The sequence below is a fragment of the Lathamus discolor genome, chromosome 3 (genome assembly GCF_037157495.1).
Source record: "Lathamus discolor isolate bLatDis1 chromosome 3, bLatDis1.hap1, whole genome shotgun sequence".
In the NCBI taxonomy this organism is placed as follows: domain Eukaryota; kingdom Metazoa; phylum Chordata; class Aves; order Psittaciformes; family Psittacidae; genus Lathamus; species Lathamus discolor.
Window position 1 is genome coordinate 50,173,758 of NC_088886.1, and position 26,950 is coordinate 50,200,707.

The 26,950-nt window shown below is 43.0% G+C and overlaps 1 protein-coding gene across 9 annotated transcripts in view; it reads left to right on the plus strand.

Annotated features, from left to right (window-relative positions):
- MAP3K13 (mitogen-activated protein kinase kinase kinase 13) overlaps positions 1 to 26,950 on the plus strand; it is an 81,473-nt gene that overhangs the window by 47,586 nt on the left and 6,937 nt on the right. For all 9 annotated transcript variants that reach the window (XM_065675137.1, XM_065675141.1, XM_065675142.1 and 6 more), the window contains 11 exons: positions 6,021 to 6,595; positions 13,244 to 13,427; positions 13,884 to 14,075; positions 14,723 to 14,881; positions 17,867 to 18,025; positions 20,014 to 20,122; positions 21,072 to 21,181; positions 22,372 to 22,488; positions 23,014 to 23,151; positions 24,159 to 24,903; positions 26,336 to 26,406. In XM_065675137.1, coding sequence (XP_065531209.1) covers positions 6,094 to 6,595; positions 13,244 to 13,427; positions 13,884 to 14,075; positions 14,723 to 14,881; positions 17,867 to 18,025; positions 20,014 to 20,122; positions 21,072 to 21,181; positions 22,372 to 22,488; positions 23,014 to 23,151; positions 24,159 to 24,903; positions 26,336 to 26,406 — 2,486 coding nt within the window. In that variant the 5' untranslated portion in view covers positions 6,021 to 6,093. The remainder of the gene's footprint in view (positions 1 to 6,020; positions 6,596 to 13,243; positions 13,428 to 13,883; positions 14,076 to 14,722; positions 14,882 to 17,866; positions 18,026 to 20,013; positions 20,123 to 21,071; positions 21,182 to 22,371; positions 22,489 to 23,013; positions 23,152 to 24,158; positions 24,904 to 26,335; positions 26,407 to 26,950) is intronic.

Below are 26,950 nucleotides of genomic sequence, written 5' to 3' on the forward strand. Positions count from 1 at the left end.
GAAAGGAATTGGATGAGAGATGCGAAGAGGAGAGTAGTTGGTGTTACCTTATGCAGCATACAGTTAGGCTACAGAACTCCTTGCCACAGCACAGTGGTTGCCAAAGTGTTCTGGTTAAAAAAATTCTGTGACACATTTGCCCAGGAACAATACTCTGTGTGCTAAGGAATGTAAAAATACCCCTGTGTGCTGCTGATGGAGAAGTCAGTGAGCTGCAGATCATGGATGGCACTGCACTAGTGAGGTTTTGCTGCACGCAGATCCTTCCCCTGGATTCTGGAGACAGGAAATAGGGATAGATGAACCTGTCATTCTGGTGTGGTATGCTTTCTTCTTATTCTGTAGTCTAGGTGCCACTTATTTCTGCTCTAACAGGCTTAGTTGGAATAGATAAGGTGCATAGCAAACCTCCAGCTGGCTTTGTGCAGAGAGCTTGAATTCAGCCATTATGAATATTTCTTGGCTGGTAGACTGTACTATTTTTGTCATTGTCAGAAAGGGTTCAGACCAGAAAGCTAGACATAATTCTCTTTATCACTAACACAGTGACAGACAAAAGTATATTACAACTGTAAAATAACTTTTTGCCAAAAATTATGTCTCCCTAACTTACAATATGTTAAATAAAGGCTAATTTAAATCAGTAGACACGAGTTCAAGCTTCTGTTGTGGTAATATAGACATAGCTACATACAGCAGTTACATATCTGTGCTCTCATGTGCTTAATGCCCATGGTCATGTTAAAATACTCTGTTAACATTTTAGAGTGATCCTGATATCTGTGGACCCTAAGCATTTGCTACTACATAGCTCAGGTGATGATTTTGGTATCTGTGAAAGTTACTCACCTTATGTTGAAGTGGCATCCAAATAATTACTGGAGAAAGGAATTTGAAGTACATATTCCAGCTAGTATTCTGCAGGAGGGACAGAGTAATGTAGTATTTATTTGACAACAAGAAAGAACAAGGTAAAGCACAAAAAAAGCCAGTGTTACAGTGCTTGAGGATTCCCAGGTAAATCTGCTGTTTTCTTGTAGAGTAGGTTAGGGTATGTGTGCAGATGTGTTCAGAGCTGTGTAGTGAGAGAAAATCTCAAGTGGGTCAGGTGAAGCATTTTTAACTGTTTTGTAATAATTTAATTATGCTTGGGCAATGTCATAATTATAATATTTAAAAATGATGCTGGATTGTGGCTGAGCATTCATGCAGGGGAGAGGTGGGTCTATGTTGTGATGTGGAAGAAACGCTTACTTGAAGGAGCAGTGTATCTTGAGATCAAGAGGTTGGTTGTTTTAAAAACCCCAAGCTGTTCACCTTCCTGGAGAAGGGAAAGAAAAAAGTCCCAACCAGAAACCTAAGCCAAAACCTCTGAAAACAAAGAGGGTGCATTTCGATGATGTGTAACTCATTCTCTAGTAGTAAATCTGCTATTACAGTTTGTGTTCAAAACAACCATGCAAAACATAAGCATATATTCCAAGTAATGTAAAACCATAAAAGTGCAGCATAAGGGGAGTATGAGATCCACTCATACAGCACTTTCCTCACCAGGAGACCAGAAAAAGAAAGAGTTTATTGGAATCCTTTGTAATAAAATCATGTGATTTCAAAACACAAAGGTCAGAAGTGACAGCAAACGCTGGTACTTGCCAGCTCAGCAGCTCTCAGTGCTTTCCTGTGCTGCTGTTGTACAGTGTGGAAGGTCAAGAGATGGAAGAGGACTGTGTGTCAACCTGTTGTAAAAATTCCTTGTATAGATGGAGAGATAATCACAAGGGGCAGGATAACAGAGCTGCAGGATCTATGTAGCAAGATGAATACACTTTATAAGCATGCTGTTTGTATTTTTGTTAGATTCTAGAACAGTTTGAGGTATTGTCCTAAGCCAGGAGTACTGCAGTAGTCTTGAGATAATACACATGCAAATTGCACTTCTGTTATTGGTGCAGAAAGGTGTTGTTACCTTGCTGTGCTTAGTGGAGCCAGAAGGAAATCATACTGAGTACCAGGAAAAATCCAGGGAACTTCAGGGCTCGAATGCAAATAATGATATGGACAGGAATTTATTCTGTCCTTGATATTTGCCATTTATCAGCTGGTTAGTTTCTCCCAGCTGCTGGTTTTCAGCCCTTAATCATGGATCAGACAGTTGCTTTTATTTCCTTTGTATATTGGAAGTGCAAGCATAGAATATGCTTGACTGGGTAATACAGGAACTAATGCTTCAAGGAAAATAATATTACTAGACATTAGTGCTATTGGGAAACTGGGTGGCGACCGCTTTGTACTTATGCAACCTTTACAACATACTAACAGTCTGCTGGCGTGCTGTGTCTGGAATTGTGATTTGCTACTCTATTTTTAGCACAGCTCTTTAAAGGATAAACTTCCATTGTGGCCCATGCATTTTTTTAACTCTGACATGTCTTCAAACCTGACCATTGCTTTGACACACTCATAAATAGTGGGCTTTGGTTTCTTTGTGTGTGTAAGAACACTTACTAGCAGACACAGTATGAAGCAACATGCCTTGTGAGAACTTGTTCACCTGCTCTGGTGCTGATTTGGGTAAGCTGTCACTTTTCTAATAGTTTTAAACTGCAGTTTAATACATCAGGGCTGCCTGATGTATCCAGGTGCAGTCTCAGCTCCTTTTGTCTGGGTATGGTGGGAGTTTGCCTGGAAGAATGCTTTGCCCTGGAAATGGAATAATTTACAAGATGTTGTGGTCATGCAAAATTACACCGAGCCTCTAATTTCCTTATAGACATAAATTTGTTAGCTTCAGAGTGCATGAACTCATCAAAATAGTTCAGAGATTCTGCCTTGAAGTCTGCTTTTGCAGCAGCACATTGTGAAATCTGAGTTTCTTCAATATGCACACAATATTCCTCCACACAGAGTGTTCAGCTTTTGACTTGAAGACTGCTACAGCAGAAACAGTGCAAAGATAGAACACTGCTTGACTACAGTCTTCACTATAAAAGTTAAGGAGGCACATACAGGTCATAAACATTCCAGCTGAGAAACAGACAATTTATAAAGAAACTTTAAACTTTCAAGAAAATGTTTTTCTTTGCATTGAATGAAACTAAGATTTCTTTTATTGGAAGAAGTTCAACATGAACGCACTCACCCATATCTTTGGTACTCTCACCAAACGATTAGGGGAAGCATGATGATAAAGCTTGATACATGTTCTTCATCCCTTGCTTGAAGAGATGGCAAGGTCAAAGGCAACCTAATTTGTCTGTGTTAGATCAGACTTTGCTAAGACAAGAGGCTGCACATTGTAGACATTACTGTAATGGAAGATAATTAAAAAAATTAAATTTCCTCAATAAGTCAGCATCGATGCATTGTGACAGAAGCTGCCTTCTACCCCCCACAACGTATCTGAACCACTTCGAGTTGTCTTGATATGAAGTTATTTTCAAATGAAGGCTGCTGTCTCATGCTCTCAAAACAGTGAGTTGCTACACCTCTGAAAACTCAGGCTGCTGGTGCAAGTACCTCAATAGGGCTGTATCATGACAATTTTAAAATAATCGTGTAACTTTTGCATGCCTCCTCTTCCTGTGAAGCACATACAGTGGCACATAATAAGGCAGGGCACTGTGCTTAAAGACTTTTTATTTGGAACATCCAAGATTTCCTAAACCTGATCTTTTTATTGAAATCAAGAGAGGGATCTCTGTGTACACTTGTGAGCCCTGGACTGAGCCCCAGTCATGGGGAGAAAGCAGGCTTCTCTAGGGCAAATAATATCAGAGTAGAAGTGAACTTGAGGGTCAGGGTGGTCTAGTAGTTATTAGCAGCAGAACATATATATGTTGTGGTGCTTCAGAAGCAGGATGGAAGAGAGGGGCTTTAACTTTCCAGGCAATATTGAGAAATGCATGGAGAGAGGAGGAGACACACATGCTGCTGATAATCCATTTAGAAACCAGGAAAATATGGAATATGTACAGGAGAAGCTGTTCTTTCCCCGTTATGTCTACACAATCAAGTCTGAAAACTACGTGGAAAGCTAAAAGCCAAATCCTAGACAGTTAGTGTACTCTGAGAGTCATGTAACAACAAAACAATTTTATCCTTTAAGTCTGATTTAATCCTTAATGCAATTACCATCTGTTTAAATTTGAGATACTTCGTGACACCATTACCTCAAATTCTTGTTTCGCCTCTTACTCTGAGGTTTCTTGCAGGGAAAACTGACTGCTGTTTTATTTACATTGCTTAACAAGATGTTATGCAAAGCAGATTTCTCTGTAGGAACACTGGGTCTCATTATTTTTGTTCAAGGAATCTCCTGTCTCTCTCAGACTTTTGGAAATGAGCAGGGGCAGTGCTCAGGCATTCTGGATTGGAATTGGTTTGGTATCTCTTTAGGTCTGTTGAGATCTGAAACTTCTTGCTGTTCTTTCTATCAACAACAAAATCTGTGGTCATGTAACTGCTACAGCTAGTAACCATACCCACACTACTGTGGTCACCCTACAGCTTCCCATGCTGGGAATCAGTTATTGTAGTGCTGGTTACAGGTAGGCCAGGAATAACCGATTCTTGAACTTTCCGTACTAGTATAACTCAGCTCCTTTACTAGTATGGACTGTGCTGCAGTTTTTGCCTCACTTGCTGTTTTGCTTCCTTTTAAAGAACAACGTTTACAGCCTAAACAGTGTTCTAATAAAGCTGTTATGCATATCCCGTGTGATCAGGCAGAAATATGGGAAGATAAGAGGCTGTTCCCATTTGCTGCTTCTGCTGTCAGAGAGGGACTGAAGGGTGTGAGCTTCTCATGCACCTGGTTGAAGGATTTATCTCTCATCTCTGTAGTGACCTCATGTTGAGAAGTTATGGGGCTGAGCTGTTCCCTTTCAATTGGCTGTGTGCTGTCTGGCCACCTCTTTCCTCCTTTCAGTGGCTGTTTGCAGAGCCTGGGACTTTGCACCAGTGTAACTGAGCTTGCTTTTTAACAAAATAGTTTCTGTTAATGCAGGGTTTTTTTCTCCCTTTCAACCTCATATGGAATTCTAAATTGGACTCTGTTTTGTGCTACAGGCTGAAGGTGCTTGATTACTTCTGGTGCAAAGCTAGAGACTCTTATTTCAGAAGTGGCTGTACCCCAGGAATGTGCTTTGGCTGTAGGCAGCTTTTGCAGTGTGACCCCTGGCCCTGTAGAAATTTGGTGCTATGCTGGATAGTGGAAAAAGGATCTTTCAGTGGAGCATGTAGCAAGAGACAGGGGGACTTTTTAAATGGGACACTAGCTCTGATATGCAACTTACCAGGAATTTCATGCATGAAGAAAGCAGAGAGCAATGTGAGGAGATGCTCTTCAGGCTTGTTAAAGGAGGGAGATTGGAGAAGATTGTTCCCATAAGCTCTCAGAGTCTTAGTTGTTCAGGAGGGTGACATTTACATGGTCATAGAGTGTAATTTACCTTGCTACATTGAGCTTGAAAGGATTAAAATAAAGGACTGGTATGGTTATAACTAGGTGGGCCTCTAAGGGGACAGCTCCAAACCATCTCTTGGTGGACTCAAGGTACCTGTGTCACTGTGCTTTGGTTTTTTAACGCCTTGTCTCAAGGGTTTGAAGAGGAATCCTGAACTTGTGGACTGTGCCAGACCCAGAAACAGTGACTGGACTCAACCATACCTGAGTGGGGAAACATCTGGGGCTCAGCCTGAGTCTGATAAATGCTGTGACTGTTGTTAACCATGAAGAAACAGCTCTTTGCTGCAAACACTTTTTCATGGTTTTGACCTTTAGGTTTTTGTTCAAAACTTGTGGTGTTTTTTTTCTTTTTATGAAGTAATTCATGTGGTAAGTTACCAAGAGTATAGTCTGAGTGGAGTTTCTGTTTGCTTCTTTCAGAGCAGTAATTACTTACTAAGTATCAGCAGTGTCTGGAATGTCTGGTTAATTATCAGCTCACCTCGGTGAAAGTGAACGTAGTGAGAATACTTACCTGGAAATGTGAAAGTTGTTCTTCGTCCTCTCGTTTCAGGTACTGGCTCCATGTGTCACATCTGAATTGTGTTGTACTCATTCTCTAAGCACCAGCTCAGACCATCTCCTTGATGCACACTCACTGCATCATGGCCAGTACTCAGGAGCGCCTGAGCTTGTCTTCCTCTCCAAACTCGATCAGCAAAGCTTTCTGTGAAGACAAAGACTTCAGTAGGTTACATGATGAACATGCACCTGCTGGAAACCACCCATCCCCCGAGCTCATAGAGGATGTGCGTGAGAAGGGCTTGCTGCAGGCAGACCTCATTGAAAACGTGAGCAGCCCGGTCACTGCAGCGGTGCTGACCAGCATCAGCGAGGACTCTAGGGACCAATTTGAGAACAGTGTGCTGCAGCTGCGAGAGCAGGATGAGTCTGAAACAGCCATTCCTCAGGGCAACAGGAACACTATGGATGGAGAGAGCAACAGTGGAGCGGATGATGTTAAAGTCCAGTTCAACAGATCAGGCAGTGGGAGCGGTGGGTTTCTTGAGGGACTTTTTGGTTGTCTGAGGCCTGTGTGGAACATCATAGGCAAGGCATACTCCACAGACTACAAGCTGCAACAGCAAGGTAAGGAGGAAAGGAAACCTTTATTGCTTTTGGGGGAATGTGTGAAGGTGAGAAAAGCAAGCCATGGCTTTTCCTTAACTTTCCATGTGACCGCTTTTTGTCTTGCGTAGCCGTACTATGGGTTTGAAAAGAGAAGTCCTGCACCGTACAGGCAAAGGCTATCACTTGTAGCAAAGAAAGCTTCTAATGGACTCAAAAACAATTGCCTGTTATGAAGCATGCCTTGGAGCATTGCGACAAGGTCTGAATCTGAACTGAGTATTTGTGTAAGTGAGGATCAGAAATAATTGTATTGAAGACAGGGATTGTACCAGCTATTTCATATCTTCATTTTTTTTCATGCCAGATGAAAAACATTGAGGAAGGCATTTGTATTCCTCTATGGATGTGTGAAGGCTATCTCCAGCTGATCACCGAATAGCAGTACTGTTTCTCTGTGGGCATATTACATGAACTTTTGTTCAGGAGTAATTTTATTCTTTAAAATATCATTCGGTACTTATTATGCCAGAAATATGTCCTTTAATGTTTATATCTTTTTCACTTAGATGTATAAATGTATGTGTGTGCACATATATAAAAATATGTAGTTTGGGAATAAGTGCTGTCCCAGTGAGTAGCATACATATATCTTTAGGGGTTACTGAAAGCTAAAGAGCAGAGTATGCTTTGCCTTTGGTGTCTAATTTCTCCCCTAGCACAGGGGGAAGGGAAGTGGCAGATGGGGAGAGAACAAGCTGTCATAAGAATTAAGGAGCTGAAATGGTTGAGGCTTATAAATGGGAGCAGCCTGGCCATCATCATAATCCATGGGGTAGAAGTCTCCTGTATTGCCCTGATCATGACTCAGTATTAACCAAATAGTTTCCTGGATAGACAAATCGTAAGATACGTGGTTAGAAAACCCATCTGAGTGATTCATATCTAAGCCCCAGAGTAGGGGAACAGTTCCTAATAGGAAGGAACAGAGCTGTTAAATGACATGTTGGGGCTTTTTACAAGGGCCTATAGGGGCAGGACAAGGGGGAATGGCTTTAACCTGACAGAGGGGAGACTGAGATTAGACATTAGGCACAAATTCTTCCCTGTGAGGGTGCTGAGGCACTGGCACAGGGTGCCCAGAGAAGCTGTGGCTGCCCCATCCCTGGCGGTGTTTGAGGCCAGATTGGACAGGGCTTGGAAGATCCTGGTCTGGTGGAAGGTGTCCCTGTCCGTGACAGGGAGTTGTAACTGAATGATCTTTAAGGGGTCTTCCAGTCCAAACCATTCTATGATGCTGTGTGCTCAGCAAGAGTTGACTTGATTTTGACTTCCTTTGGCAAAGTTGGTTCTAAGTTTTGTCTGCATGTTGTAAACTCAGCATGTTAGGCACGGTTGAGTCTATAAATAAAAAAAAAGTAACTGAAAACTCCTTGGGGAATTAGCACTATTGGGGGGATTGCACAGTATGTGGAGTCAGATGTGGTGAGTTTTGGTAGAGACTGCATCTGGCTGGGGAGTCTCCCTTGTGAAGGAAAAGAAGCTTCAGAGCCGTTGGATAGCATTCAAAGGAGGTGTGGTGTCAATATGCCTGTGTTATACTGCTTTGGTTTGGATGCTCATGGTTTTAAGTGAAGCTAAAACTTTCCTTGGATAGTTTACAGATACAGAGTTACGTTGGCTGCTTCCAGCAATTCTGTGACTGTTCCATACAGGCACTATCTCACCTGGTCAGACTGTTCCCCACTGCCTGCTGTGGAGTGCTTGCCTGTGCCTGTGAGCTTCAGGAAAGCTACCTGTGAGATGAAAAGCTTGTATTTCATGTATAATTGGGACAGCAGGTGCATGGGAGATCACAGTTTAATATGTGCTTTGAATGGCTCACAGGGGACACTTTCTTTTTTGTGAAAGTCACTAATAAAAAAGATTGACGTGCTAACTAATGAAACTGAGCAGCTGAGAGCGTTGTGTTTGGAGGGTACACGCAGAGCTCCAATTTGTACACACACAAGTATCTTGCTGTTCTCAGTGTCGTTGCATGTTCAGAGCCATAGACTCATGGATACTTTGAGTTTGCTGTTGGCATTGCAAGGTTTGTGTTTGTGCAAGTGCTATGCACTTCAGGAGACAGGATGAGGAAATGTCTCTGGCTCTTTTAGCAGTAAATGAAGGCTTGTGGTAGCCTTTTATTCCTGTGGGAGTTTATTTACAGCTTTGGGCTGGTGCCACAGATCTGTGCAGGTGATTTTTCTTTTTTTTTTTTCCCCTTTTCACGAAACAAATACTTTAAGCCTTATTATCCAGGAGCAATCCTTTGTGTTGGGCTGAATCAGCAGCTGGGGTGAGAGACCAGTTTGGACCTGTAGCTATGGGGGACTTCATGTTGCCTGCAGATGCTTTCTAGGAGTTTGTGCTGCTCAGTGGCATCTCTGCTCACCTGCTTTGGATCTCCTGCAGGCCCAAACTTTAGGATGTGGTAGTTGTGAGGTTGTGGTGTGGTTGCAAGCAGCAGAATATAAATAGTTTTCATGCCCTTTGCAGGTGTCTGATACTTGAGTCCATATTGCCTGCAAAGGCTTGGCTTGTGACTTGGTGAATGGGGGAAAAGATAAGAACAACTTTTTCAAGATTCCAGATTATCTTTGTGTTGAAATTAGTACTTGAGTTTGCTTCTCAACACCTGAGGTGCTCATCAGGTGGAATGCATTTCTGTGCTTCCCTTGAGCACCCACACCGGACAGAGCTTTGACCAACTGGAATTTGCTGCAGGGTGGTCTGCTGGTTGACTAAAGAGTGCCAATTGCTGCTGTTGAATGCTCTGCCTGCTTGGTGAGTAGTTACTCCTGCAGGGAGTGTTTGCTTCTGTGTTGTTCAGTGGCTGTAGGCTGGTTATCTGAGTTTCAAGTATTTTGTGTTTGACCCATAAAATCACTCCTGACTATGTTTTCCAGTTGTTTACCCTGATTTCTAAAGGCTGTTGGTGAGTGCTTTCAGGGAGACATACTTAGTTCTTTAATTTGTTTCTACCAGTTATTTAATTTGGATTGTTGGGACTCTAGCGCTTTATATTGACTTGTGTTTTCTGCAGACTCATTAGACTTCCAAGCTATTTCCTTTGGATTAAGAATCTGTCTTCAGGAGCTGCTTTCACCTTCCCTTCCACAAGTTATGTTTTTAGCACCGGTGTGTGTGTTTTTGTGTCAGCCTGGGCAGTGAGGTGCTTTACAAAGTGTGCTTGTGTTTGTGGGGGTTTTTGTAAACCTGAGATGCTTCTTGTCAAAATGCCAGTGCTGGTGAGCAGCCAGCGCTGGCAAATGGCAAAATTTGCTTCAAGTAGATTGGCTCAGGCTGCTCCTGTGTTTCTTCCCCATGGGAAACAGATTCCCATCATTATACTCAAATGGCTCTTAATCACCTTAGGAACACAAGCTCTTGCGTAATTCCTGCTCCTATTACACTTTAATTTATTTAGGGGAGGCATCCCACAGTTTTCTTTAGGCCCAGAACGGTCTGTAATAAAAACTGCTCCATCCTGGCAGGAGACAGCTTCATCTGTTGTATGCTGCTGGAAGAGGAGTGCTGTATCAAGGTTTGTTCAATCTCAAAGGATGTTTAGGCAAGCAATGGTAATGGTCTTTTTTGAACAAGGCTGCCAGTGCAGCCTGGTCTTGATTAGTGTGTCTACATTTGTTTCCTAGTCATCCTGCTGATCATCTGAGGTGTTACTCTTCTGGACAGGCTCTTTGACTTGACTATGGTTAGTTATCATAGCCAGGCACCCAAGTTCTTGCAGCTGGTTTATGCATGTCAGTTTCTGTTTCAAGCTGTTGGTTGAGGTGACAGAGATCTCAGTTTCTCATTGTACCTGCTGTGTAGATGTACCACCACTGGGACAGCAATTATTCACCATTCTTTGCTACAAGGTGTTGTGGGCTGTTCGGGACAGGTCTGTACAAGTAGTGGGCAGAGCTTTCAACCTGCTGTCTGGGTGATGTGAATGATCTTAACTTTCATCTGTATTCAGCTGGTGGTGTGTTGAGTCCTCCCTTTTCCAGCCTTGCCCATTGCCCCTCTGCAGAGCTGATAAGACTAACTTTGTCTTACTGACCCTTGTCAGCCTGTTGGCCTTGAGAGTGGTCCCAGGCAGCCATAGGGAGCACATATGCAGGGTAATTTAGATGGTAATTTACATATTTTAGTAGGTGGGTTTGCGTTGTAGTAGGAAATGCTCTCAAACCCTGGTTTTCAACTGAATGCAGTCCAGTGCTTTTCTCCACCAGCATCACTTTCTTTAGGAAGCTTTTCAGTGCCTGCTACATTATGGGTCCCAAAGGAATCGCCGATGCTGGCAGCCTTGTAACGTAGGAACATGCTCCTATTCAGTAGAGGTGTTTTAATTTTACTTTTGTCTTACTGTTGCATTAGATGTTCCATACGGTTTGGCTCTTTGCTCTTCTTAAAATTCCCCAGGATGTACGATGTTTCACTGATTGTTGCTGCACTGAAACCCCTTCCCTGAATCGTGCCCCTGATGATCAGGGTATGAGAGGGACATAGGAAAGTATGTATCACGAGATGGCAGATGGCTTTGCAGGAAGAAGTGCATGAACTTGCACTTACTTTGTTTACAATCTTCATCAGCCTTTGCCATTGCAGAGGTTAATAGGTAATATTAAGAGGAAATTAGGGCTCCTAGGTGGCAGTGATATAGTTACCCATCATCGCTCCCGTGCTTTGGGTGCTTTAGCGAAGTTGCCTGCCCTGTACAGGAAAGGCAGGCTTCTCACAGTAAAGAAATGGCTATTTCAGTACAATGGGATAGTTTTAATGTTGCAAAAATAGCGGTCATCAACAAACACAGATCTGTATTTGCCACCTTCTTTGAGAAGCAATGCATTTATGAATTAGATAGAAATGTAGATCTTCTCAATTTATTGGTGGATTTCCTTATTTTATTTTCCATATTAAAAAAACTCTCTTTTAATGTCTAAATATCTATAAAGAATTAAATACTAATTGTAAGTGTTGTGTTAAAAAAATTGCTTAAGCTGTTTGGTGAGGAAGAATGCTTAGATACCTGACTGTCCTTTGGTCCAGATAGTGGTCTCAGCATGGTTCTTGCTTCAGTACCAAAGGACACATTTACTGGTACACAGTATCACCTTCGCAGTGTTATGGAAAACTGAGGATAGGGATTATCTGTGCCCAATCCATGGTTACTGGGGTTGGTTAGTTCTAATGCTTTTTCAGTTGGGAGCTGCATGCGCTCTTACTATTTGTATATGATGTAAGGTTGCAAGTGGATGTATAAGTATGAGAAATAGATCTGTGTCTGTGAGGAAACATGTGCTGAGAACTGAACTTTGCCCTGCCAAGTTGAAAGAAATTTTTGCTGTCGATGAGCAACATGTTTTTTTCTAGTTCAGTGAGCAGAGTGCTGGGGTCTGGCTCCAGGTGGGAGCTCATGTCTTTCCCTGGCCATGCTTGGAGACCAGGCATTTGGCAGGAGACATCCAGCTAGTGGCTGACTGCTGCAGGAATGATCTGAGGGGGAAGATGTGAATTGGGATCAGTCCAGAGGCAGTTTGGTATGTAACTTACCCTTCAGTGGTGACAGTAGCTAAAAGGGACACTTCTGCATCATCCCAGTTGCAGTCCTGGAAACACCCCAATGGCTTGGAAACTCTATGAAACAAGAAGACACATCTCTGTAGACATCTGAAATAGGGATCTGTACAGGTGCAACTTGCTTTTATTTTGGACATCAGAGGGTTGCTTGTTGGTTTTGCTGTTAAATGATTTATTCTCTTAACTTAGGCGTTTATTGAGTTACATTAAATAAACTGTTAAATAAAATGTTAAGGTAATTTCAAGGTGACTCGCAGCCAGCAAGGCTTTTTGTTCTGATGGGCACAGCTGTCTTGAAGCAGTTTATGTAATGCTGCTGGACAACTCTGGCAGTATCCTCTTAAGAGGCATTTGGGTGCTAAGAGGAGAAATCGCTTAAGATTTTTTAGCCTAATTGACACTGATACACCCAATATTGGTGTGGGAAAGGCCTGTTTCTGTGACTGGTGGTGGTGATTAATGTGCTTTGTGTTGGATAACTTGGTGGTTGCAGGTCTGTGGTTTATAATTTGCTATCTCTGACTTTTATTTCCTATTTTTGCCCTATTTTGGGTGAGGGACGGATGACCCTCAATATTTTTTCTATCAGTTGTGAATATTGACTCTATTAAGATGAAAAGAAACACTTATGTACTTCATAAGAGATACCATCCTCCTTCAGTTTTGGAGTAGTCCTCCCTGAACTGTTAATCCAGTGTCCCCGGTACATTAAATTGCTGCCTGCCAAGTGGAAGCAGCTCACCTGAGTGGTTAGCAGTGGTGGTGAGCTCTGTTGAAAAAGCAGCTGGGAGAATGAGAAGTAGCAGGCTGGATGTGACTGTGGTGGAGGAGAGGAGCTAGGTGAAAGGGATGCTGGGGGTGAGTGTGTGTGATGTGTGCCTCAGCTGTACCTCTAATGGAAGAAGATGCCATCTACTTCCTCCAAAAAAGTCAACCTTTGAGATTTAGCAAGGGAGGTGGTAGGTGCTGTCCTGGTGTGATCTTAAAGCAGAACATTTGTGTGGTCTTGATCTTTTATCCCCTTTGCTTGCCTGTCCCTAGATACATGGGAGGTCCCATTTGAGGAGATCTCGGAGCTGCAGTGGCTGGGCAGTGGTGCACAGGGAGCTGTCTTCCTGGGCAAATTCCGTGCAGAGGAGGTGGCCATCAAGAAAGTGAGAGATCAGAATGAAACGGATATCAAGCACTTGCGGAAACTCAAACATCCTAACATCATTGCATTCAAGTAGGTTGTGAAACTTGGTAGAAATATACCTTTGTCACGGGAAGAGCCATTTGCTTATGTATCCTGACCAAGGGTTTTAAAACCCAGGAACTAAGCTGTCTGTAGAAAAAAATGGGTGGTCATCCTTCCTCTTCAATTGTCACACCTTTTGGTGAAAACAAAGCTGTGGACACCATTCTCACCTAATACTGCACTTTGCATGCAGTGAACCCTACAAATCTGCCTGGTGTGAAAGTTGAAGGAAACCCACCACTGTGACACATGAGCTTTCTCCTGTCCAAAGCATACAGGAACATTCCCCTTCCTGTTCAGGAAGGAGAGCTTTTAGCAGAGCCTTGGCCAGGCAGGCTGATTAGGCTACTCTCTTGCCCTTTGACTGCCACCTTTGAGAGCTGCTCTGGGACTTTTACTGTACTTTTACTGTGGTCCTCACTAGCTGTGTGTTTCCTTTGACAGGGGAGTTTGCACTCAAGCCCCATGCTACTGTATTATCATGGAGTACTGTGCACATGGACAGCTCTATGAAGTCCTGCGAGCAGGGCGGAAAGTCACCCCTCGGCTGCTTGTGGATTGGTCCACAGGGATTGCAAGTGGGATGAATTATCTGCACCTTCACAAAATCATCCATCGAGACCTCAAGTCACCAAAGTGAGACTCTAGCTACTTGGACATCCCAGTTGTGGTTGTCTTTTTTGTTTTCCTTGAGGAATAATTTAAAGTTAGGTCAAAATCCCCATTACTTTTTTCCTTTTTGAAAATGGCATATTCTTCTGTTTTCTGCTTTTTTAGTTTCCCTTCTTATTTGTTCTTTTGTTATTTCCCTGGTTTTTTTTGAATGCATCTTTCTCATTTCTCTGTTGCTGTCTGACTAAAGCTATCTGTCTGCTTATATTCTTATTCCCTAGATGTTTATCACTTCTTTAGCCTGTGACATGACTGTGACAATGTGTTAAGAGCATACTTTTAGATGCTTCAAGTGTGGTTCAAAGGACAGCTTTACTGCAATTCTCAAATGTCCCCAGATACAGTGGCTCTTCAGTGACTTGTTAATTTGCAATTTTATCAAGATTGATTTTTGACTAGTCGCATTTAGAAATGCATTTGAGGCACAAAACACAACCACCCCAAAGAAAGTGAGTGTTTTCATCGGTGAAAATGCATAGTCTTTGTTCTTGTACTGCAGTTGTGAACAGGATGGCCTCATCAACTGTTTGTGTTGATGAAGAAAGGATTTTCTCCCAGTCTAAATGCTGATTTCTCTTGGTTTTGTTTTTTCTTCCTTCTCCTCTCTCTAGTGTTTTAGTTACACACACAGATGCAGTAAAAATTTCAGATTTTGGTACGTCTAAAGAACTCAGTGATAAAAGTACCAAAATGTCTTTTGCGGGAACTGTAGCTTGGATGGCCCCAGAGGTGATACGCAATGAGCCCGTCTCTGAAAAGGTGGATATCTGGTGAGTAGTATTAACATTTAAGTATCTTCACCTTCTGTTTCCTGGCCAAGGTTTTAAAAGCCACTTGGTTTCCTAGCACTTTACATATTCGGTACTCTTTTCTCATCCGAAGCATGGGGACAGTTTGCTCTGTGGTAGATTATTCTTTTTTCCACCTTCCTAGTGCACTGAACTCTGTTATTGAGCTATAATGGCATGAACTATAATGGCTATAATGGAAAGAGAAATGACATACATGTGTAAAAGCTGTGTGTTGAGATCTGAAGGTACCTAGCAAAACTCAGTGCAGACTACCTGTGTCTTGCAGTAAGCAAATGTAATAGCTCTTCCCTGTGTCATTATTCAGGCCAGAGCTTTCTTCCACTCCTGATGCTCAGAAGCCGCCTCAACTTCTGCAGCCAGATTGTTTTTCACTTGCTTTCTACCCTCTTTAGGGTCACACTTGAGCTGTAGGGAGGCCTCTACTCTGCTAGCTTGAAGGGTCCAACCAGCTTTTGCCTTTCTTATACTGAACTCTCCTGTTGTATGTACAGCCACAGGATTATAGTCCAGTCAATCTAACCCCTAACCCTGGGCCTGAGAGGGATGAAACCAGGATACACCGTAAGAGTTTTTTGAATGCCTCTTTCTATCCCACATGAAATGTTTTGTGTACAAGGGAACACAGGAAAGGTTCAGATCTCCATGCTATTAAACATGCTTGAGAGAGGACTCAACCTTGGGGCTCCTTTGGGATGCCTCTTCACAGTTTTTGGGGTACTCAAGGGAGCTGCAACTATGTTTCTGCCTTGTTATTTCTGCATGTTAAATGTCAGTAGCCAGGATGAATGCCCTTTCCCTGCTTGCCTGCTGAGATGAATTTTCTTCCTTGTGTTTTTTCAGTTTCAAATGCTGTCATTTCCCTCACGCAGCATGAAGCTGCAGGTCAAAGCCATGGGTGGTTCAGAGTGCAAGTGGAGTCACACAGCAGGCTGCTGGTAGTGTTGTAGCTCAGAGCGAGGTCATGACTTTAAGTCAGGATTTCCTGAAGGGACAAGTATATCTTCAGTATACAGATCTTGCGCCCACAGTGTTTTATCTGTTCATTTTGTATGGATGTAGCAGGCCTTAGCAGAGTCAGCTCTTCTAGGAGAAAACTCTTGGGTAGTTTTGGAAAGAAAACACACTTGCCATTTGTCTTTTGAGGCTCCTTCCTTTGAATCACAGGCTCATGAGAAGGCATGGTGCTGGATTTCCACTCTCATCTTTCTGTCCTTTAGAGTGGTTTAGGTTAAGGAATATTGTGTTGAGCATCATGTGCAATAGAAGCCATCTGCTTGCTGTGCTGAAGATCTGGGCACTCTCTTCCTCCTTTCCTCAGTGACTTAGAGATGTTGCTTCTTGTTGCAAACCTATAGGTGCCTTTGGTGCAAGTTCCTCTTGAGTTCGCTGCAGCCGTGATTGCTCAAACTCCTCCATGATATCCATTCCTCCTCCAAGATGAGTAAAAGTGATGTTCATGAGTGCTGACAACAAATGAGAACAGCTCCTGAGCTGCTTATATATGTCTGCTCTCTTTCCTCTTTAACAGCATGCTAAAAAAAAAAAATCTATAATCTTACCAGGAGTCTTGAAAATCCTTTGTCTTAATCATAAACAAATCCTTTGTCAGTTCTTAATCATAACAAAGCTGAAACCAGATGGGGTGTCCTGGTAGTTTGTCCCATATGCTTTCCTGCAGCCCAGGGGAAAATGTTTTGGGGGAAAAAATATTCAGATTTGCTTTTTGGTCCTTCTTCCCACCAAGATTTGAAGCCAGTGGGCTTTGAAAGTGCAGCGTTTTTCACATGAAGTTCTGTTTCCTGACTGGTTATTCAGACCTGGGCGGTTCGTCTGTACTTACTAAAAGCAACTTGATATCAGTACAAGACAGAAACTCACTTCTCACTTTTCACCTGGTTTGACTTGCCAGCAAATTTGGCAGGGCTGGCGTCCCACAGATGGATGGGGCAGGCAGGTAAGGTGATACGTCTGGGTTTGAAATGGAGAGGGTTGTACCTCAGCTCACATCACAGGTGGTTGTTTATGTACAGTAAGAGTGGTGTTGGTTCTCAGCAGCATTTTTTTACCTCCGTATTGACTGGTTTGAGATGTCTTTGGTGTTTTACTGAGTGAAGATTGTAAATAAAACAAGTAACTGTTTCCTGTTATAAATTAAGGTTTTGGTCCCTGTTGATATAAGGAAGAGAAGCAGAGTGAGTTTCTTCACCTATGCCTTTCAGTTCTTGTAATAGGAGGCTCTTTTCCAGGAAGAGTTCTCTTAATTATTTCCCCCCCCCCTTTCAGCCTACCTTTCTTCAGCACAAAAGAAATACTGGATGAGATTGCATGTGCTTATGATACAATATGCACTTAGACATGTTGCATTTGTTTCTTAGTTTCTATGTTGCAGTAGTTGTAGTGCTGTCTCAAGCCTATGAAACTCTTACCTAGGAGTACCTGTAACAGCAGGGGGAGCTTTTGTCTAGGGAAAACAAAGTCGAGTGTTTAAAAAAACCCACAGAACCTTTGTGTTTTCTCTGTAAGACACTTATCAGTTAGAAATAACTGAGTAACTAGTAGAATAATGTTTTGACTGTTCTTACCACTAAGAGCAGTCAAAAGTCTATCTGAGGAAAGCTAACTTTCCTTTTCATTTACCAGGATTAAGCTTTAATCTGTGCAGAAAATGTGCTTTCAGGTTCTTTAAAATCTCACAAATAGGGAAGGGTGGGTGAAACCCAGGGTGGTTTGGTGTTCAGCCCAGTGCTGGAGCAGAAGAGTTACCTGGTGGGTGAAATAGGTACTCTTTGGTAAAAAGTAGTATGTAAACACACTTGCACCTACTTGCAATTTCAGATCAAACAGTGGGTTTGGTTTTTTGTTTTTTTTTTTTTTTTTAAGCTCCAGGTGTTTCTGTTAAACTGAATTCACACAGAAGCTTTTTATCCTGATTTATTTCTTCAGGTCGTTTGGGGTAGTTTTGTGGGAGCTGCTTACAGGAGAGATACCGTACAAGGATGTGGACTCTTCAGCCATCATTTGGGGTGTGGGCAGCAACAGCCTGCACCTTCCAGTCCCTTCTACCTGCCCAGATGGATTCAAAATCCTTATGAAGCAGACTTGGTAAGAGCCTGAACCCCACACTGCACAGACCCAGGGCTGGCTCCCTGCTCTTGCCAGACTCCCAGTAAAACCAGTGAAACCAGAGTCAGGGTGTTGAGCCCAGAGAAGAGGGCTCTTGAATACTCTCACACTTGTCATGAGAGCAGTAATCTTGAACATTTTGATTCTGCATCCTTGTGGCAGCAGGCTTTGACTCCAGGAGGATGTTTGTTGCTTAGAGGAAGCAGGAAGCAACCTGGTTTGCTGGGCAGATGGGTAGGGGTGGGACTGGGGGATGCTGTTGAGACAGGCTAGTGAGGGGGAAGAAATTCAACAGGAGAGAAGTGGGGGAGTAGAACTTGATGGGAGCCCCAGCAGGGTGATGGTTACCTCTGAGTCGGCTGTCCAGTGTGAATCAGGATTTGGAGTCCAGAGAAGAGCTGATGGAGGGTCTGAGGGAACTAGGGGTGTTTAGTCTGGAGAAAAGGAAGGGAACTTATCTCTCTCTACAGCTACCTGAAAGGATGATGAGAGAGGAGGTGGCTGGTCTCTTCTTCCAAGTAACAAGTGATAGGACAAGAAGAAATGGCCTCAAGTTGCAGCAGGGGAGGTTTAGATTGGATATTAGGAAAAATTTCTTCACTAAAAGGGTGGTCAGACGTTGGAACGGTTTGCCCAGGGCAGTGGTAGTCACAGTCCCTGGAAGTGTTCACAGACCGTGCAGATGAGGCCCTTAGTGATATGGTTCAGTGGTGCTCTTGGCAGTCCTGGGATAAAGGTTGGACTCGATGATCTTAAAGTTCTTTTCCACCCTAATTAATTCTATGATACTAGGAGCAGGCAGCATGAAGGTCATCTTTAGTAGCCTTCACAGAGGTGGGTGCTTTGTTGTAGCTTTGTTGTAGGTGATAAAAGGTAGTTTTGTGCCAAGAGAAAACAAGATAGAAGGAAAGTAGGGGTAAAATTTCTATAGGCTGCCTCCAGAGTGAAAGGAAATGATTTTTCACTCTGAAACCCCCTTGTAAGTGACTGGGTTTTAAACTGGACAAAGAGAAATTAAAGCTTTCTTTATGGAACCGGGATTTTACAGGGATAGATATGGAAAATGCTTTGTTCTTGTAATTGCATTTGACATGGAGTGTAAGGGGTTTTCAGCATTTTCCCACTCTGTGAATTTTACCAGCCATCCTCTTGATGGCACAAAGGGAAAAACAGGTGAGAGCATTTATGGATCTTTTCAGGTGGGTGCTTACCCCCCTGACCCTGAGCTGTTGCAGGGTCTGTGCTGAAACTGCTCTGCCTGGCTGTGCTTCTAGGCATGGCTGCAAAAGGCAGGCAGCAGTTTGTGCGGCTCTCAACACCGAGTACATACACTTTCATCTCCACCTAGTGGGAGTAGGTGGTTTGTAGGGGAGAGGTGGCTGAAGAAGCTGTTTCTTGTACTGGGCAACGAATCCATGCAACAGGTCTGGTAGGTTCAGTCCTGAAGCTCAAGTACTGGTGTCTTTTCTCAAAGGTACAAATGCTTTTGTACTTGAATGTGATCTCAGATGTTTAGTGCATTACAATACTTGTAGGCTCAGGCATGTACTGTGTGGCAACATAGGGACATTGATGTTTATAAACACAGTTTTGTTGAATGTAAATTACCATCTCTACTAGATTGAGTATTACCATTCTAACATTTGGAAATTACCAGGATAGTGAACTTACACCTGTTTGGTCTTGACAAACAAGTTAGGAACAGTTTCAGTTTGTATCCTATCTTTCACTTTGTAAACACATTTTCCTATTTTAGATGTTTTTCATCTCTTGTGTGTCTTCACAAACCAAAGATGGTTATGAAGCAACTCGTATTCAGACAAAGAGAAAGCTACAAAAGCTCCTTTGCTCTAATCTGTCAGCTACACAATACAGAGAACATGGTCCAGTAAGAAAGCCTTTCAGAATCATAGGATAAGCTAGCAGTGTTAACCTCACCTCATGCTTGGGTATTTGTTTTGCTTCAGGCAGAGCAAGCCCCGGAATCGTCCCTCTTTCCGGCAAACACTGATGCACCTGGATATTGCATCTGCTGATGTGCTGGCTACTCCTCAGGAAACCTATTTCAAATCACAGGTAACTGTAGAATGGTTGTAGCCCATGAGTAGAAGAGTTAGCTGCAAGGATCTGATTTCAGAGGCTGCACTGAGTACAGCAGAAGTCTGGATCCGTGATTTCAGTTTGACTCCTAGGGAGAAGCAAACTGATGAGTATTTGAAAATCTTTCCCCCAAACTTTCACAAACTAAGACATCTGCTGATGTGAGTCAGAAACTCGGCATTGTCTCATTCACTTCTCCCTCAGACTGCTGACTTTAGATGTTCTGCTCCCAGCTGTTCTCCCAGTACTGTTGTACAGGAGACCATGAGACTGCTGAGAGCAGAACCATTGCATTCATAGTGAAGATGAGCAGGCAGCCAGTGGGACAAAGAGCTGTTACAGGATTCTGTGACTTTCAGAAAAGATCTAAAAGTATGTTCTTAAAGATTTCTCTGAGTCCTGCCCAGTGTGCTATTGTCTGCTTCCAAGGAAGGAATGAGAATGAAACCTTGCCTCCAGTAGAGAAGATCTATATGGTGTTGGGGTTTATGTGAGGAAGCAGGTGTATTTATTCAACCTGCAAGCACCAGGGCTTTAAGGGGAAAACAAAGCTGGTATCACCCTAGTGACAGTTGTTGTTAGGAATATAGCTTTCCAAATCATAAGCCCTTCTGTTTACTTTAAATGGCAAAAGGGACAAAATGTTGTGTTAAGATGAAAAGAGCTTTAGGAATTCTTAAAAATATATGTTTTAAAAAAATGCAGTTATATTTTAAACTAATTGGAGCACAAATGAAAACACCATTAGAAAAAGCTGAACATGCTGCAGTGTTGTTACCTAGAATAATTGAATTACCAGAAACATGTTTTCAACCCAAACCTGTAATTGTCTACAGACGCAAAGAATGTTGCCCAAGAGTGTTTCTTTGGTGCAGCTAGGGATCCCAATTCATTGTAAATACCTAAAGGTAAATTGCTTTCCTAGGCTGAATGGAGAGAAGAAGTGAAGAAACATTTTGAGAAAATTAAAAGTGAAGGAACTTGTATCCACCGGCTAGATGAAGAATTGATTCGTCGTCGAAGAGAAGAGCTGAGGTCTGTTGACAGACCTTTATGTTTACTGCTCACTTTTCCCCCCCAGCCCTTCTCCAGCTGAATGAGCCCAGCTCCCTCAGCTTCTCTTCACAGGGCATGTGCTCTAGCACCCAAATGTTTTCATGCTTCTCTTTTACTGATAACCTCAAAACAGAATGCAGTATTCCTGATGGTATAAATTTGGGCAGCCTGAATTCCTTGTGAGTCCAGAAACTGAAGTTCCCGTGGGCATGCCCTAGGCCTTGAGCGCTGCTTGGCAGATGGGAATCTAGAGAGAGAGAGAGAGAGAGAGCAAAACAGTAGAAACTCTCCCTGCTTTTGGGCAGTCTGAGCAGTTTGCTCCAGGCAAAATGGGCAAAGTCCTATGTGTTTACCGCAGAATGTTTCTGCCTGAGTTTTGATGTGTGTGTTGACAGCACTGACGCCTGTACATCCATCTCAGTGGAAAATGCATCTTGCAGTTTGCTGTGAGCTTTCTCTGCCCTGGTACTTTCTTTGGATTAGTTATTTCCAGAGAAGTGAGCACACTCCAATTTACCAGCCTACTGAAATTCATTTTGAACATTACACCAGCTTAACAATGAAAGCAGAGTGTTTATTTTAAAAAGTGTTATCTTCTGTGATACACATTTGCAAATGTAGTTGTGACAGAGAAACATGAACCACTGAGTAGCAGTTCTATGTAGAACTTGAGAGTCTAAAGAAAACCTCGTTTAGCAGTTTTATGTAGTTGTTGATGAGTGTTCCCTAGCCCTAGGGAGCTTTTGATAGTCACATCTTTCAGCTGTGGGTCAAGATGTCTTCTGCAGCTGTATAGTAGTTATAGGGTCATAATGCTTTTTGTGAAACACAAAGGGATGACTTCTTTCCCTGTTTCCTTAGAAGCTGATTTAGCCCCTTCTCTGTGTGAACAGGATGTTCAGGGCTTGGCCAAAGGATCCATGTGAGGCATTTGCAGCTTCTCTAGTGAGAAGTGTCGCCACTCTTTCAAGACTGAAATGCTTTCTAAATCACACAATGATTCATTGCTGTGTCAAGCTCTTAGTTATTATTCACTGTTATCTCTATCTGAGGTTCAGTGCAATACAGCTGGCAAATTGGGCTTTTAAAAGGCCTTTTCCTAAAGGACCTATACTTATTCTCCTGTCTTGGTCTGTGAACTGTGGAATAACAACTTTTCTGTTTTCCAGACATGCACTGGATATCCGTGAACACTATGAGAGGAAGCTGGAACGAGCCAATAACTTATACATGGAACTCAGTGCTATTATGCTGCAGCTGGAGGTCCGTGAGAAGGAGCTCATAAAGTATGTATTTCTAGGCATAACAGCATGCCATGCATGTGGCAATATGCATACAGGATCAAAAAAACAGTGCTTCACGTCTAAACTGCACAGTGGTACTTGTAGATTTAGTGTCCCCTGACAAGCTCACAGGGTAAGTAAAGAGCTGGCAAGCAGAGAGAAGCCTCTTAAGAGGAGATTACTGCAGGCCACTTAGTGCACATATCTTTACCCAGTGTCCACTGACTGGGAGAAAGGCACCTTTCCATGTGATGCTGGCATCCTTTGGCCCCTTTGTAAAGAGAAAAGCAGTGTTGTTTCAGGACTGTGTGCTAGGGCCCTGTTCCAACTGCCTGATCTCTGCAGAGAGGATTTAGAAAAGGATTGTACCCTTTCATGCTGCATGTTGTGTTGCACCCAGCCATAGCTGAGAAACTGGCACACAGTGTGCTCGCAGTGGAGCTGTGCTTCTGCCCTGCAGGAGCTGCACTTGGATAAAGAGAGAATCAATCTGTTTTATGGGGTTTGGTTTTCTTCCCTATGTTTCAGGAGGGAACAAGCAGTGGAAAAGAAATACCCTGGGACTTACAAACGCCACCCAGTTAGACCAATAATCCACCCCAATACAGTGGAGAAGCTGATGAAGAGGAAAGGGGTCTCCCATAAACCAGGCAGCCAGACTAAACGGTAAGAGCAATCTAGCCCTGTGCCAGGAACCAGCGGTAGATCCCCACTGAGATAAGCAGGCAGCTTACTAGCCTTTGAGTCTGATGACAACAAAGGACAGGCCAAAGGGATGTTCACTCTTATGTGTGGTCTGATCCTCAGAGCCACATCTGTTTAATTATCTGAAGGTAAAAGGAATGAATTCTGACATCCCTTCTACCTGGACAGCTTTCTGGAGCTCTTTGGTCCATATAATTTTTTCACAGATGATGTTGCTTTGACAGGAGGTGTCTAATGTATTGTCTCAAATTTCTAACTGCCCAAGCAGAGAAAAGTTTAGATCATCCTTGACTTGAATGGTAATAAGCAGGGTGAGGAATTTAGGGAATAAGCCTGTCCTCAGAGAGGATGGTTTCATTACTGAGGAATTAAATTGGGATTAGAGATTTGGGAATTCATGCCGTTCTTTTCAGCTGTGTCTCTTCTGCATGACTTTCAGTAAGTGATTTTTTTTTATTTTTTTTTTTTTAATGGGAGCTGTCTATCTTATTCTTCTTTATTTTCTGGGGTTTCCAGAAGTTAGAGAGTCCTGATTAACAGTAAATAATCACTTCTGAAATACTAGCCACACATGCTTCTGAAATGAGCAGGCCAGTAACCATCAGCAGATTGGGACCCTATCATGCTGAGTGCATAGTAAGAAATGTGCCCTACACCAAGGTCTTAGGAGGGAGCTATTTTGGGAGCACAACATCAAAATAAGAGTGGAAAAAGGAGCGTATGTGGCATAGAGTGGAAAAAGCACCAAGAAAAAAGTGTAGAGCATGATAAGCTGAACAGAAAGGACATTGAGTGGAGAGAATTAAATTAAACTAAATGCACAAGTCAAACAGCTGAATAAGAGGGTAGCCTGTAGATTCTAAAAAGTGGGGTGTGCTTATGGCTACAGCTGCCTCTTCATCCTGGCTCCAAGCTGATGTCACGTCTGAGTGTGGTTTAATGAGTAACTTCTGCTGACTGTCTCTCAGGCCAGATCTACTGAAGTCAGAGGGCATACCCAGCACAGAAGCAGCATCCAATGGCTCACCAGTCTCAGGAAGTCCCAAAATGTCCACGCTGAGTGGCAAAAGCCGCTACCGCAGTAAGCCACGTCACCGCCGAGGGAACAGCAAAGGCAGCTACAATGATTTTGCAGGGATCTTGAAAAACCAGCCAGTGCAAGACGATGCATCTCCTCTCCCACCTCATAATCCTTCTCATCACTCCGGCCTACCACAGCAATCTGGCCACAGCCATCCACATGGCCATCACTCACGGCTTCATGCCCACGGACAAGATATTGCCAATTGTGCAAACAACTTAAGGTACTTTGGCCCTGCAGCAGCGCTGCGGAGCCCTCTCAGTAACCATGCACAAAGGCGGATGTCTGGTTCTAGCCCCGACCTCATCTCTGCTGCCATGGAAGCAGATTGCCGAAGAAACCTGGAGAGCAAAGAAAGCAAAGCTGGTCATTGGGAGTGTTGCAAAACGGATCCGTATAATTCCTGTCTAGAGTGCAGGGAAGAGGACAGTGGTCAGGTGCAGATGTCATCTGTTGAAACAGGGATGAGCCATTCTCAATCACCAACATCTGTTTCCCTATATGAAAACGCTCAGTTCATTGAGAAGATGGATGAAGAGGGCTTTGACAGCTGTAAGTCAGCATCTGCCCTAGGTACTCCTCAGCACATGGCTTCCTCAGTGCTACCTTGCAAAGCAAGACCCCTTCAGAAGGTAAGGACAAAATGTAGTGATTTAGAAAATCCCAAAGTTTGTTCCTCTTTTCCCTCTCCTCCAAAAGGAGGTGTCTGGATATAGCATAGTAGCAAAGCTGTGTTTCCCGTGCACATAGCAGTAGAGTTACATGTACAACTTTATCTTAAAGAAATAATGCCTATCTGAACATCACTTTGTGATCTGGACATACATTTAATGTCAGAAGTACTGTAGGCATACTGGAGCATACTGCTAATGATGAGGGCTGTCAAATGGGGTTTTGATAGGGTCTAGGTCTGTTACTTGCAATTTAGTGAGTTTTTGTTTGAGCTGAAACTTGGTCTACTGAATTTTTTTATTGTTGAAACTGTCTCAAAATGTTTTCAAGCCTTTCTCAAAACAAAGGAAGGGGTAACTGCATTGTTTTGAAGGTGTTAAATATCCTGTAACAGTTTCATTGAGAATCTGTAGCGCTGCTGTGTCTTGGAACAGGAATTCAACTTTTGCCATTGTCTCAAGGACATGCCTTTTGCTGCACCTGCCAGAAATTATCCCCTTGACTGAAAGTCATAGTTCTCCTGTATTTGTGAAGGTTTTGCAAGAGTTCGAAAAGATGTTACAGCACAGTTGTACAGAAACAGTTCATTCTTCCTGCTTCCATCCAGGTGGTGAGAGAAGCAGGAACCAGTCTGAGTGAGTTCAAAGAGTAGGAAAACTGGGTCTGGGTGTAAAACTGAAGGAAAAGGAGGATAAGCCCAAGAGTGTGGTTTGGGTTGTGAATGAAGGGAGGGGGACCTCGCATTACAATGGGATGGGATGAAATAAGAGACTGATTCTGAATGAAGGGTTGGCAGGTTGGGTAGGCTAGGAGGAGGCTGCAAAAGCTAAGAGTGCAGGAGGTGGCTTTGGATGAGAAAAGGAGAACTTTTCAAGTTCTCTTGAAGTTCTTCTTCAAGAACTTTTCAAGCAGCTCTGCTTGCTGAGGTAGAGAACGGAACAAAACTCAAATTTTCCTAGATGGTGAAACCCACCAGCAAAAAGGCTGTGTCATCCCCCATCCTGCTCCATGATGGGCTCATGCAGAAGAGGGTTGAAGTTGTAAAGCTGAGAGTGCTAGATAACCTGAATAATATATGTGGGTTTCAGAACGGTATTAACTACTTAATTTTCTTCTGTAAAAATCTGGAATGTTATGTACTCAATACCTGCTGAAGTACTCCAGTGTATTTCAAAGCCAATCACTCCAAATTAAGAAATGGCAGCATGAAGACTGCTGGATTTCCTGGTGAGAAGATGCCTGAGCCAATTTTCACTGATGTGCAGGTTATTTTCCTTTTGTTGCAGGCTGCTGCCACTGTGACTTTGTCCTGGAGGACCAAAGGGCAACCCTGTAGTTGTATGTGTGTTCTTTCACCAAAGTGATACCATTCTTGTCCTTGTTTTCTGCCAGAGTGGTGATGACTCTTCAGAAGAGGAAGAGGGCGAAGTAGACAGTGAAGTGGAGTTCCCTCGTAGACAAAGGTAAAAGGTGAATTCGCTCTAATCAGTCTCTGTTGGGACAAAACTCAGGAGGAGAACTGTTGTAGCATCAAGATTGAAACTGTGAGAGGTGCTGACAAAAGAACAGAATCGCGATCAGTGCGTCCTGTCCGCACTCAGTTTTTCCCCGATGTTCGCTCACTGCTTTCAGCCTGTTCTGAGGTGGTATCTTCAGCACAGCCTTTCTTCTGCAGGCTTTTTATAGCACAATTGGATCACACTTGATGACATTATTCAGCCTATAAAAATAATCTGCTACATCTGTTTCACCAGATTCAGGCTTCCTGAATGTTGGGACCCTTTGTGGGCTCTTTCAAATGTTTATTAACTGTTGCTGCAGTGGAGCAGACTCCACCACTTTTGTAGTTGAATTCAAGTAGGATTGAAGAGCTAGGTGACAACGTGGGAGATCAAATTTGATGATGTTGCTTGTAAAATAAGACTTGAAGGGGCATTCTTACTGTAGCCTATGTAATAGTGGGCTTTACAGTCCTGTGCTCAGGAAATAGATTATGGAATTGGTGCC